The 14,203-nt window shown below is 37.3% G+C and overlaps 1 protein-coding gene across 9 annotated transcripts in view; it reads left to right on the top strand.

The window, feature by feature from the left end:
• Nucleotides 1–14,203, top strand: part of Lrmda (leucine rich melanocyte differentiation associated) — a 1,020,522-nt gene that overhangs the window by 817,371 nt on the left and 188,948 nt on the right. For all 9 annotated transcript variants that reach the window (XM_058577977.1, XM_058577983.1, XM_058577979.1 and 6 more), the window contains one exon: nucleotides 6,563–6,656. In XM_058577977.1, the coding sequence (XP_058433960.1) occupies nucleotides 6,563–6,656 (94 nt within the window). The remainder of the gene's footprint in view (nucleotides 1–6,562; nucleotides 6,657–14,203) is intronic.

Below are 14,203 nucleotides of genomic sequence, written 5' to 3'. Positions count from 1 at the left end.
TGTGACAGGTGTTCAGGTGTCATAACCAGGGGCAGGGGCAATGTTCTGTGTGAATTCAGAGGATGAGATTCATTCAGAAGATGAGGTTGGTGACTCTTCATAACAATTATTGATCCTGGTGTGATTTTTTTTTTTTTGATGCATCAAGAATGCAACCAAGGTCCTTCTTTTATTTTTCATGATATTTTCAGCATGAGGTCTGGCATATAGTAGGTGGTTACTAAACACTTGATAAATAATGAGTGATGTTTTTCCTTATGAGAGAAAAATAAATGTTTTTAGAAGAGTCAGCTTTATACCATGGTTTCAGGGAATGAATTGTGATGAAAAGTGAAGATTGCTTTTACTTGAAAGAGGCTGACAAATTTCCGAGACCCGGGATCACTTTATGCGGCGTATGATTTAAGGGTGAGTGAGCGTGCCAAAGCGCTCCACTTGAGCTGAGTGATGGGGAATGAGTTGTGGAGCTGTGGTCTTAGATGGTATTTTGTGAAAAATAGTGGGAGATTTATGGCTATTAAACAACTTTGTAGCTGCCCCCTTCTTGTTTTGAAGCCTGCCAAATCTCTCCTCCCATGGTCTATATCATGTTCCTTCAGCACATCCATGATGTCCACACAACATCCTCTCGACTGCAGTTTTCATTGTGTGCACCCGTTTTGAAGGGCTGGGAAGGGCTTGGAATTGCATGCATTTATCTGAAGACATTTGTTTTCTGTAATCGCCGGTGACATGCTCACTTTGCAAGTCTCTCTTGGAGCATCCTGTGTTTTCACAGAATCCTTCCCAGTGAGGTTGCCAAAAGTTCTCCCGTCCTTCCTGCATTATGGAAATTGCAGAGTGCAGTCTATTAGGGACTATTACTATTATTGATGTGAGACTAAAGAAAGTATTAGTAACTCTTCAATTCAGTGTATATCTTCCACTGTGAACAGGAGAAGAATGAAAATGCTGTCAATACGCCTTGGCAGATCTTCAGCAGGAGGGCTTGTGAGGCAGGAGGGCTACTTCAAGCCTGGGCACCGAGGGGACACACATTTATCATCCTCAGCTTTGTTCCATCTTACATGTCACAATCAGCAGCTCAAGGAAAAGCAGAAATAGGGTATTTCATCTAAAAAATCCAACCAGAGATGGCTTTCAGTCTATGTTACACAACTACTAGACAATGGTTGGAGGAAATATGCTGTCAGTATGGGTTCGTGTTTCCATAGGAATGCATGCATCCGAGGAGAAATGGAGTTATTGTGTTTTCAAATTTCATATTTCAAGGAATTTTGAAAACTAGGGAAGATTAAAAATTATGAGCACAGAAGTATAAGCTAAAGCAATGGGCACGTTGTGAAGAAAACTTAAGATGAGAAAAACTTGCTGTAGAAGAAGATCTAGGTGAAGGTCATCTAGGTAATGGTATCTGGTACCTGGGGAAGTAGTAATGTCATCTTAATACAAAGAGACACTTCTCTACATGCTGTTAAATTAAATGAGAAACTTAATAGAGTTTTTTTTTTTAAATGAACACACATAGCTACCATATCAAATTTGTAGTTTCTAACATTTTGATGTCATTGTTTCAAGAATATTCTTTAAATGAATAAAACCAGAAACCATCATATATAGAAATGAAACTCCTCCACATCCCATTAGCCCCAGTCCTGTTACCCTGCCCAATCATTTACATGAATTTAGTGTCTGTTTTATAATTTTTGGATGTTTCCATACATGTACAAAATCAAAGAACTTCATATTTACATAAATAATATTATACTGAATTTATCATTTGGAAACTTAAAATTATGTAAGATGTACTTGATAAATAACGACTGATGCTTTTTTTAAATTTTTTATTGTTGGTTGTTCAAAACATTACAAATTTCTTGATATATCATATTTCACACTTTGATTCAAGTGGGTTATGAACTCCCATTTTTACCCCATATACAGATTGCAGAATTACATCAGTTACACATCCATTGATTTACATATTGCCATCCTAGTGTCTGTTGTGTTCTGCTGCCTTTCCTATCCTCTACTATCCCCCCTCCCCTCGCTTCCCTCCCCTCCCCTCCCCTCTTCTCTCTCTACCCCCTCTACTGTCATTCATTTCTCCCCCTTGTATTATTTTTCCCTTTCCCCTCACTTCCTCTTGTATGTACTTTTGTATAACCCTGAGGGTCTCTTCCATTTCCATGCAATTTCCCTTCTCTCTCCTTTTCCCTCCCACCTCTCATCCCTATTTAATGTTAATCTTCTTCTCCTGCTCTTCGTCCCTACTCTGTTCTTAGTTACTCTCCTTATATCAAAGAAGACATTTGGCATTTGTTTTTTAGGGATTGGCTAGCCTCACTTAGCATAATCTGCTCTAATGCCATCCATTTCCCTGCAAATTCTATGATTTTGTCATTTTTTAATGCAGAGTAATACTCCATTGTGTATAAATGCCACATTTTTTTTTTATCCATTCGTCTATTGAAGGGCATCTAGGTTGGTTCCACAGTCTTGCTATTGTGAATTGTGCTGCTATGAACATCGATGTAGCAGTGTCCCTGTAGCATGCTCTTTTTAGGTCTTTAGGGAATAGACCAAGAAGGGGAATAGCTGGGTCAAATGGTGGCTCCATTCCCAGCTTTCCAAGAAATCTCCATACTGCTTTCCAAATTGGCTGCACCAATTTGCAGTCCCACCAGCAATGTACAAGTGTACCCTTTTCCCCACATCCTCGCCAGCACTTGTTGTTGTTTGACTTCATAATGGTTGCCAATCTTACTGGAGTGAGATGGTATCTTAGGGTGGTTTTGATTTGCATTTCTCTGACAGCTAGAGATGGTGAGCATTTTTTCATGTACTTGTTGATAGACTGTATGTCCTCCTCTGAGAAGTGTCTGTTCAGGTCCTTGGCCCATTTGTTGATTGGGTTGTTTGTTTTCTTATTGTCTAATTTTTTGAGTTCTTTGTATACTCTGGATATTAGGGCTCTATCTGAAGTGTGAGGAGTAAAGATTTGTTCCCAGGGTGTAGGCTCCCGACTGATGCTTTTTTTACTCTTTATAAATTTTGCATTTTTACTCTTTATAAATTTTAGACCTCTTCAAAATGAGATGATATATTTCAATATAGATATATCAAGTTATTGCTCTTAAATGGTAAATATTATTCTGCCATATGAATATACAACATTTTATCTATCCTTTTTCCTTACTGACATTTAAGTTATTTCCACTTTTTTTTTCCCTGTTACCAATGATGCTTCAGTAAACATAGTAAACTTGCAGACCTGTGTGAAATTCTCCAAGTGGAATCAGTGCACCAATTTTCAGTTTTATTAGATGCAGCTAAACTACCCTCCAAAGTAGTGAACCAGGGTACATTCCTACTGGCAAGGGATGAGAGGGACAGTTTAATTTTCTTTCATTCTCACTAGCACTTGTTGTTATGGGACTTAAAACTTGGCCAATAGGATCAGTGGAAAAACTGTACCCTGTTTTAATTCTCATTGCCTTTAGTGCTGGCAAATTTGAGCAAATTCTATGTTTATTATCTGTTCAGGTTTTCTCTTCTTTGAAATCCCTGACATTTCCTTTGTCCATTTTTTTTTCCTATTTTTATTGGCTTAGGGACATTCTTTATGTATCCTGGATACTAGTATTTTATTGTAAATGTGGCAAATATCTTCTAACAGGAGATAAAAGTAAAATGTAAAAATACAAATCCCTGCCAATAGGCAGTTAGGAAAATTGGCAAGGATTCAAAGATTTGAGAACCTTTATAGTCCTGAAGATTCAGAGCTGCCCCAATTTTCTTATTCTCATTTTAGGCATCTCTTCTTAGTCCAGGTAAAATAAAACATCATGTCCATTTTTCTACTTATGCTTTTATTATCTCAAACTCAATATACTGTGGGTATACTGCTTCGGTTGCAAAGTCAACTCTTTATGCTTTGGCAGACAGTGTGCAAATTTAAGACGCGTTCTTGTCCACTTCTTTCATATGATAATTTTGCCTTTTTGAATCGTGCTTCTAAGCATAAGATTCAGAAAACCAGTGTGAACATCACTATTGAAATGAGTGAATAGGATTCGTTTTGATAAAAGCCAGGTCACAGAGTTGGTGGTTGGAACTGATTTGTAGTTGTTTTTCTAAACATTGAGTCATGAAAGTTCCACCAGAAAGCATCGCTTGCAGAATTATTCTTTTCCTGAATTCTTTTCCATGACTTGAGCTTATAAATGGACACTAAGCCGAAGAAGAATTAAGTGCTGGGCATAGAATGATGACCACACAACCCAAGCCACACCATTTCTGACCTGTTGACAGTTGGAAATAAAACTAAATAGCTCTTTTTTTTTCTCTTGGTCACAGAATTCTAATGTTTTGCACAGTCCAAGGTATTTATTTAGAGGTAGGATTTCCTCCACTAATTTTGGGAAAAGCTGTCATCAAGTTGTCAACAGCCCACATAGAGATTAAAAGTACTAAAGAATACCATAATAGAGCAACTTAAAACTTATTTTGGATTTTAGGATTTTTTTTTCCTTTCAATAATGAGGTAGAACATGGACAAAAAGTTAGAGCCTGTTATAGAGGAAGTATGTATATCTAGGTAAGGATGGTCTCCATTCCAGGACCCCGTATATCCTGCCCTAAGCATTAAATAAGTACCGTAGTATTTAGAGCACTGTCATTATATTTCATTAATCATGTTGCAATTACAGAAGATCTGGAATCCCAAAGAGACAAGTGGTGATTATAGTATTTTAACTTTAATTTTAATCCCACTTCTGACCCTTTCACATTCTTGCAACACCCTAAATGTCTAGTGATGTAGTATATAACAAATCTTATGCACTTTTTAAAACATTATTGTTGGTAACTGAGCTTTTGCCTTTCTGGATCCAACACCCTTGGATCAAGCTTTAAACACCATATATTTGCCTTATATTTGTCTTTGAGCTGGTGTGAAGAAATGTTGCCTAAAGCTGTTCCTACCCAGGGACATAGCTTCTGGTTTCACTCCATTCAGAACTCTTTCTATAAGTCTCTACCGAAAGCTGCTTAATCAAACATCTCAAATGTCAGAAATGAAGTTTAAAGGATTTTTCTAGCAAGTAGGTATAATCTCCTACTTAGTTTTGATTCCCATAATGTAGGTAATCTCTTTGGAGAAAAGACCTGCTTCTAGCAGGGCAAATATATCCCGTAGAATGCATTTCCTATTCCGGAAAGAAAAATAGAGCATTAATGAAATTTACTTTTTCATGGAGCTTGGAAAGGTTGTAAGCTTAGGATTTTGATCCTAGCAGATGTTCTTTTTTGGATATTAAGAAAAAAAAGTTGCATTTGATTTAGAAATCTCAGTTAAGAGTTGCAATGGTTGTTGGTTGTTATAGGCAGCTATATTCTGAAGATGACACACTGGTCATCTGAAGTGTATGACAGCCAACCCAACAGCTAACTGTCTTCATACTTTAACCCACAAGGATGTGGAGTTCAGAAGGGAGAGAGTTAATAGTCAGGACCATACTATATCAGTTCTATGGTCAAGGAGCTATTATATACAATACAAAGCATCATCCAAGATGCACTTCAGGTCATTTTCTTTTAGGCTTTAGAATAACAATATTTTGTTGATAACTATTATATAAGTTGAACATCCCTAACCCCCAAATTCAAAATCAAACACATTCCCAAATCCAGACCTTTTTTTTAGTACTGACATGACATCACAAGTGGAAAATTCCACACCTGACCTCCGGTGATAAGTTGCAGTCAAAATGTAGGCATATTTAAAATGTTGTATAAAATTATCTTCAATGTGTGCATAGGGTATATAGGAAACATAAATGAATTTTGTATTCCGACTTGGATCTCATTGCCAACATATCTCATTGTATATATACAAATATTCAAAAATATTTTAAAAAATCAGAAATCCAAAATATTCTAGTCCAAAGCATTTTGGATAGGTTATGCTGAACCTATATCCCAAACCCAGGTCTCAGATGGATTTCTCAGTGCTGTCATTAAACTTAGCCAGAAGCCAAGTTGCACAGCCTGTAACAATTTATGTCCTTCCCTATGGTGATTTCATGCTGCAGAGTTTTATATCTTCCACTTCCTCTGCCTCATGCCACGGGGCCATGTATACCAGCCCTGCTTTTCCTCGTCCACCCTGGGGGCAAACTTAGCCTCTGCACTGGTTTCCATAGAAATCTGCTCACCGACTGCACTTGCTTTGTGGGAATTACTGGGAGAAGACCTGTGATAAAAAGATCTAAGTCTATACTATTTCCTGCTTTTAGCCTCTCCTTTTCCTCCTCTTCCTCCTTTAAGTTCATCCCAACAAAGAAACCAGCCTCTTGTCATGGTGTCATTTCACAGTGCTGAGGCCCTCCAAGCTTTGTACCCTACCCTATACTTACAGAATTTTATGTCAACAAAGACCACTCTTGCTTCCTAAGAAGAGTCTCTGTGGATAAATTCAGATCCCAAGGAACATGTTTGGTTAACAAGGGGATTTTGCATTGGATGTTGCTTCATATTGACATTTATTTTTATCATGCAGGCTTCCAGTGGGGACCTTGCTGCCTCTGCCTCTCCTGAGATGCACCACTACACACCCCTGCCTTCTGCTTCCAGAGAACTCACCAGTCACAGAGGTGGGACCTCAATTTTTTATTGCTTTCAGAGGTTGTGGGGAGGGACACTTGGCCTTGAGGTGCTCTGGGCTCTTGGCACTTCAGGAGGAACACAGTGCTTTTCAAGTCCTTGATGGGAAAACCATACCTGTCAAACTGAATGATTTTAAACCATATTTACCAGAATTTAGTAGCAGTCTACTGGGGAGACATATAAATATCCACAGTATAATTTTGTGATTTTTTTTTACTTCACATAAAGAGATTATAGTATTTAAAAATTACCGAGGAGATCATTACTTCCAGCACTAGCAAAAGAGGGAAATTCATTAATATTTGTAAAAAGAAAAAAAAATCATTGTTTGCTAATTCAATAGTTGAAATCTATAATTTCAAAGTAGATAAATTCTCTGTTATAGCCCAAAGAAATTTAAATTTTTAAATTTACCTGGTAAAAATAATGGAGAGAATCCAGGCTGGGGTTGTAGCCAGTGGTAAAGTGCTTGCCTGGCATGGGTGAGGCACTGGGTTCGATTCTCAGCACCACATATAAATAAATAAATAAATATATCCATCGACACCTAAAAAATATATATATTTAAAAAATAGTGGTGAGAATCTATGTGTAGTTTTTACTGAATTCTCTAATGCCCAAAACATTAATTTGGTATACCCAGTTCTTCCAAAGCCATAATTCATATTGCCATCGGTAGAGTCTTAGGTTTCAAAAGCAGACAGAATACTGACTTGGAATAAAGTTTGCAAATGCCTTATCCCTAAACTGGCAGTTTGGGCCAAAGACTGTGTCATTGCCTAAGCTGGGAATGGTAAGGGTAAGACGAGACCATGCAATGTAACTCAATTACTTCATTTTATCCTGGTAATGATTAGAGCTGTGTTTCCTAATAATGAATCTGTCTCCTGAGGGTAAGTAAGAAGAAGCTTAGATTGAGAGCAGCACAGACTTTAAATGTTGTTTACTCAGGCAGGAAATTCCTTCCTACAGAATGGGACACTGAATAAGGACTGTCCCAACTTTGTCATCCTAGCATGGGTGGATAGGAGAATAGGCTGTGGGGATGCTTAGAAAGTGGTGGATCTAGCCCTAGAGATGTCTCACGGGCCCTCTGCACTGTGACGTTAATATTTCATTGAAAAACTACCAGAAAGATGAAGAGAGTAATGTAGGATTCCAGGCGTATACTGTTTGGGGTCTGAGCATTGGTAAAACTTCTCTATATTTACATATACTTTGGTTCAATTACAGTTCAGTTGTGATTCGCTTTATTATGTGACAGTTTTGTGCAAATCACTTTTGCTCAAAGTCAAGTGTGAGAAGCAGCTCCTAATGTGCTGCATTCTGAGGAGCATTGTTTTTCTTTCTCACTGAATGTCCTTAGGAAAGTCTTTTATTCCTGTACAGACTGCTATGCAGGAATTCCTCTAAGCAAATAATATTATGGAGAATGAGTAATAAATTAACTCTCAAATTAGCATTTTATCCTCTTAAGTTTATTCACTACTTTCTTGTAGGTGGTTAAAGGTAATTTTACTCCATCACCTATAGAGGAACTTGTATAGGAAGTTTCATGGGAACTGAAGTCTGAGACCTCAAGCCCCCTTGCAAAAGTGTATCTGGCATGAAACTGAGATTTCACAATGAAACATGTGATCAGATGAATGATAATCATTAGGAATAGGACAAGCATCATCTGTCATTTTATTAGTAATATGAGAAATCTGAGCCTCAAAGAAACAGAATAGAAGACCATAGTTTTGAAGGTATTTTGAGTAAAACTCATATAATGAAAAAATACCTCTTGAAGTAATTAGAATGTGATTCGATGCTCTCAGATGACATCAGAGCCCAATATCAATGGGAAAAAATGTAAAAATATTATTTAAAGGAAGTCAACAGCAGACATCTCTGTGGTACTGAGGAATATCTCTCTATATTTAACACACCGGTTGCCTCGTGAAGAGAGCACCAAAGAAACTCACTGAGTCTGGTTGATGGTTGGACTCATCTCTCTAGTACATTTCATCTTAGCATGAATCAAACACCAACAAATGAGGAAAGCCAGTACTTTTTTTTTTTTTTTTTCGCAATCACAGTGAAAAACTACTTAATGCCAGGTTGTTTTTTATATTTAAGGAAACTATTTTAAATTACTGACTATACAAATTAGCCAACTATTTGGTTGCCATTCATTCCTACCTTGTTGACATCCTACAAACACTTAGGCAGAGAAGGTCTTTCACAGTGCGGAGGCTAATTGCATCAATCCCCCAAGTTAAGTCCTCCTTGATGTCTGAAACTAGGTCTATAAAATCCCAACTGGAACTTCGATTTGAAAATAATTTTTGATTCACCTAGTTCCCAATCTCTTTTCCTTCCGCACCAACAACTACAAAACTGTAGTTCATGTGCAAATTGCTATTTTTCTATACACATCGCATTTTCCCTTGTCCTTTGATGTAACTTCCAATGTCGAATATGATAGGCCCAAGATTCATGTCCTAAGGACTGTAGATTCAAATGCAAAAGAAGACCAGGCCCAGAATAATGATCAGCAAGCAGGAGGCTCAGTTTTTTCCATTTGTATCTTACAGACACTCCATATATCATAGGCACAGTCATGTGCAGCACTTTCTGGTTCCTACATGAAACTTTTCCTGATCTGAGCTTTATTGGTTTTTCTCCTTCTTGAGATTACTTATAATATTTGTTTCTACCTCCTTGAAGCAATTGTTCACATTCTGCATTGTAGGAAGGGTTTGGGTTTGTATGTCTTTTTTTTTTTTTTAATTTTTTATTGTTGGCTGTTCAAAACATTACATAGTTCTTGATATATCATATTTCACAATTTGATTCAAGTGGGTTTTGAGCTCCCATTTTTACCCCATATACAGATTGCAGAATCACATCAGTTACACATCCATTGATTTACATATTGCCATACTAGTGTCTGTTGTATTCTGCTGCCTTTCCTATCCTCTACTATCCCCCCTCCCCTCCCCTCCCCTCCCCTCCCCTCTTCTCTCTCTGCCCCCTCTACTGACATTCGTTTGTCCCCCTTATATTATTTTTCCCCTTCCCCTCACTTCCTCTTGTATGTACTTTTCTATAACTCTGAGGGTCTCCTTCCATTTCCATGCCTTTTCCCTTCTCTCTCCCTTTCCCTCCCACCTCTCATCCCTGTTTAATGTTAATCTTCTTCTCATGCTCTTCGACCCTACTCTGTTCTTAGTTACTCTCCTTATATCAAAGAAGACATTTGGCATTTGTTTTTTAGGGATTGGCTAGCTTCACTTAGCATAATCTGCTCTAATGCCATCCATTTCCCTGTAAATTCTATGATTTTGTCATTTTTTAATGCAGAGTAATACTCCATTGTGTATAAATGCCACATTTTTTTAATCCATTCATCCATTGAAGGGCATCTAGGTTGGTTCCACAGTCTACCTATTGTGAATTGTGCTGCTATGAACATCGATGTAGCAGTGTCCCTGTAGCATGCTCTTTTTAGGTCTTTAGGGAATAGACCGAGAAGGGGAATAGCTGGGTCAAATGGTGGCTCCATTCCCAGCTTTCCAAGAAATCTCCATACTGCTTTCCAAATTGGCTGCACCAATTTGCAGTCCCACCAGCAATGTACAAGTGTACCCTTTTCCCCACATCCTCGCCAGCACTTGTTGTTGTTTGACTTCATAATGGCTGCCAATCTAACTGGAGTGAGATGGTATCTTAGGGTGGTTTTGATTTGCATTTCTCTGACTGCTAGAGATGGTGAGCATTTTTTCATGTACTTGTTGATTGACTGTATGTCCTCCTCTGAGAAGTGTCTGTTCAGATCCTTGGCCCATTTGTTGATTGGGTTGTTTGTTCTCGTATGGTCTAATTTTTTGAGTTCTTTGTATACTCTGGATATTAGGGCTCTATCTGAAGTGTGAGGAGTAAAGATTTGTTCCCAGGATGTAGGCTCTCTATTTACCTCTCTTATTGTATCTTTTGCTGAGAAAAACCTTTTTAGTTTGAGTAAGTCCCATTTGTTGATTCTAGTTATTAACTTTTGTGCTATGGGTGTCCTATTGAGGAATTTGGAGCCCGACCCCACAGTATGTAGATCGTAGCCAACTTTTTCTTCTATCAGACGGCGTGTCTCTGATTTGATATCAAGCTCCTTGATCCATTTTGAATTAACTTTTGTGCATGGCGAGAGAAAGGGATTCAGTTTCATTTTGTTGCATATGGATTTCCAGTTTTCCCAGCACCAATTGTTGAAGATGCTATCCTTCCTCCATTGCATGGTTTTAGCCCCTTTATCAAATATAAGGTGGTTGTAGTTTTGTGGATTGGTTTCTGTGTCCTCTATTCTGTACCATTGGTCCACCCGCCTGTTTTGGTACCAGTACCATGCTGTTTTTGTTACTATTGCTCTGTAGTATAGTTTGAAGTCTGGTATCGCTATACCGCCTGATTCACACTTCCTGCTTAGCATTGTTTTTGCTATTCTGGGTCTTTTATTTTTCCATATGAATTTCATGATTGCTTTCTCTATTTCTACAAGAAATGCCGTTGGGAATTTGATTGGCATTGCATTAAACCTATAGAGAACTTTTGGTAATGCCATTTTGATGATGTTAGTTCTGCCTATCCATGAACAGGGTATATTTTTCCATCTTCTAAGATCTTCTTCTATTTCTCTCTTTAGGGTTCTGTAGTTTTCATTGTATAAGTCTTTCACCTCTTTTGTTAGGTTGATTCCCAAGTATTTTATTTTTTTTGAAGATATTGTGAATGGAGTGGTTGTCCTCATTTCCATTTCAGAGGATTTGTCGCTGATATACAGGAATGCCTTTGATTTATGCGTGTTGATTTTATATCCTGCCACTTTGCTGAATTCATTTATTAGCTCTAATAATTTCTTTGTAGACCCTTTTGGGTCTGCTAGGTATAGAATCATGTCATCTGCAAATAGTGATAATTTAAGTTCTTCTTTTCCTATTTTGATGCCTTTAATTTCTTTCGTCTAATTGCTCTGGCCAGTGTTTCGAGAACTATGTTGAACAGAAGTGGTGAGAGAGGGCATCCCTGTCTTGTTCCAGATTTTAGAGGGAATGCCTTCAATTTTTCTCCATTCAGAATGATGCTAGCCTGAGGCTTAGCATAGATTGCTTTTACAATATTGAGGTATGTTCCTGTTATCCCTAGTTTTTCTAGAGTTTTGAACATAAAGGGATGCTGTACTTTGTCGAATGCTTTTTCCGCATCTATCGAGATGATCATATGGTTCTTATTTTTAAGTCTATTGATGTGGTGAATAACATTTATTGATTTCCGTATATTGAACCAACCTTGCATCCCAGGGATGAATCCTACTTGATCATGGTGCACAATTTTTTTGATATGTTTTTGTATCCGAGTGGCCAGTATTTTATTGAGGATTTTTGCATCTAGGTTCATTAGAGATATTGGTCTGTAGTTTTCTTTCTTTGAAGTGTCTTTGTCTGGTTTAGGTATCAGGGTGATGTTGGCCTCGTAGAATGAATTTGGAAGTTCTCCCTCTTTTTCTATTTCCCGAAGTAGCTTGAAAAGTATTGGTATTAGTTCCTCTTTAAAGGTTTTGTAAAACTCTGCTGTATAACCATCCGGTCCTGGGCTTTTCTTAGTTGGTAGTCTTTTGATGGTTTCTTCTATTTCCTCAATTGATATTGGTCTGTTTAGGTTGTCTATATCCTCCTGACTCAATCTGGGCAGATCATATGACTTAAGAAATTTATCTATGCCTTCACTATCTTCTAAATTATTGGAGTATAAGGATTCAAAATAATTTTTGATTATCTTCTGTATTTCTGAAGTGTCTGTTGTGATATTGCCTCTTTCATCCCGTATGTTAGTAATTTGAGTTCTCTCTCTTCTTCTCTTCGCTAGCATGGCTAAGGGTCTGTCGATTTTGTTTATTTTTTCAAAGAACCAACTTTTAGTTTTGTCAATTTTTTCAATTGTTTCTTTTGTTTCGATTTCATTAATTTCAGCTCTGATTTTAATTATTTCTTGCCTTCTACTTCTTTTGCTGTTGTTTTGCTCTTCTTTTTCTAGGATTTTGAGATGAAGTATGAGATCATTTATTTGTTGGTTTTTTCTTTTTTTAAGGAATGAACTCCAAGCAATGAATTTTCCTCTTAGAACTGCTTTCAATGTGTCCCATAGATTCCGATATGTTGTGTCTGTGTTTTCATTAATCTCTAAGAATTTTTTAATTTCTTCCTTGATGTCTTCTATAACCCATTGATCATTCAGTAACCTATTGTTCATTCTCCAAGTGATGTATTCTTTTTCCTTCCTTCTTTTATCGTTGATTTTCAGTTCCATTCCATTATGATCAGATAGGATGCATGGTATTATCTCTACTCCTTTATATTGTCTAAGAGTTGCCCTGTGACATAATATATGATCTATTTTTGAGAAGGATCCATGTGCTGCTGAGAAAAAAGTGTAACTGCTTGATGTTGGGTGGTATATTCTATATATGTCAATTAAGTCTAGGTTATTAATTGTGTTATTGAGTTCTATAGTTTCCTTATTCAACTTTTGTTTGGAAGATCTGTCCAGTGGTGATGGAGGTGTGTTGAAGTCTCCCATGATTATTGTATGGTGGTCTATTAGACTCTTGAACTTGAGAAGAGTTTGTTTGATGAACATAGCTGCACCATTGTTTGGGGCATATATATTTATGATTGTTATGTCTTGTTGGTGTATGGTTCCCTTGAGCAGTATGTAGTGTCCCTCTTTATCCCTTTTGATTAACTTTGGCTTGAAATCTATTTTATTTGATATGAGTATGGATACTCCTGCTTGTTTCCGAAGTCCATATGAGTGATATGATTTTTCCCAACCTTTCACCTTCAGCCTATGTATGTCTTTTCCTATCAAATGCGTCTCCTGTAGGCAGCATATTGTTGGGTCTTGTTTTGTGATCCATTCTACTAGCCTGTGTCTCTTGATTGGTGAGTTTAAGCCATTAACATTTAGGGTTATTATTGAGATATGGGTTGTTCTTCCAGCCATATTTGTTTGTTTATGTTACTAAACATGGTTTGTTTTCCTCTTTGATTATTTTCCCCCCTTTAGTGTCCTACCTCCCACTGTTGGTTTTCATTGTTATTTTCCATTTCCTCTTCCTGTAATGTTTTTCCAAGGATGTTTTGAAGAGATGGTTTTCTAGCTGCAAATTCTTTTAACTTTTGTTTATCGTGGAAGGTTTTAATTTCATCTTCCATCCTGAAGCTTAATTTCACTGGAAACACAATTCTTGGTTGGAACCCATTTTCTTTCAGTGTTTGAAATATGTTATTCCAGGATCTTCTAGCTTTCAGAGTCTGTGTTGAAAGATCAGCTGTTATCCTGATTGGCTTACCCCTAAATGTGATCTGCTTCCTTTCTCTTGTAGCTTTTAAAATTCTCTCCTTATTCTGTATGTTGGGCATCTTCATTATAATGTGTCTAGGTGTGGGTCTCTTATGATTCTGTACATTCGGCGTCCTGTAGGCTTCTAGGATTTGGG

This window comes from Marmota monax, unplaced genomic scaffold (assembly GCF_021218885.2).
Source record: "Marmota monax isolate L192 unplaced genomic scaffold, Marmota_monax_Labrador192_F-V1.1 WCK01_AAM20220418_F8-fsc00019, whole genome shotgun sequence".
NCBI lineage: Eukaryota > Metazoa > Chordata > Mammalia > Rodentia > Sciuridae > Marmota > Marmota monax.
Note: the sequence above shows the minus strand (reverse complement) of the source record. Positions and strands in the feature narration are given on the sequence as shown.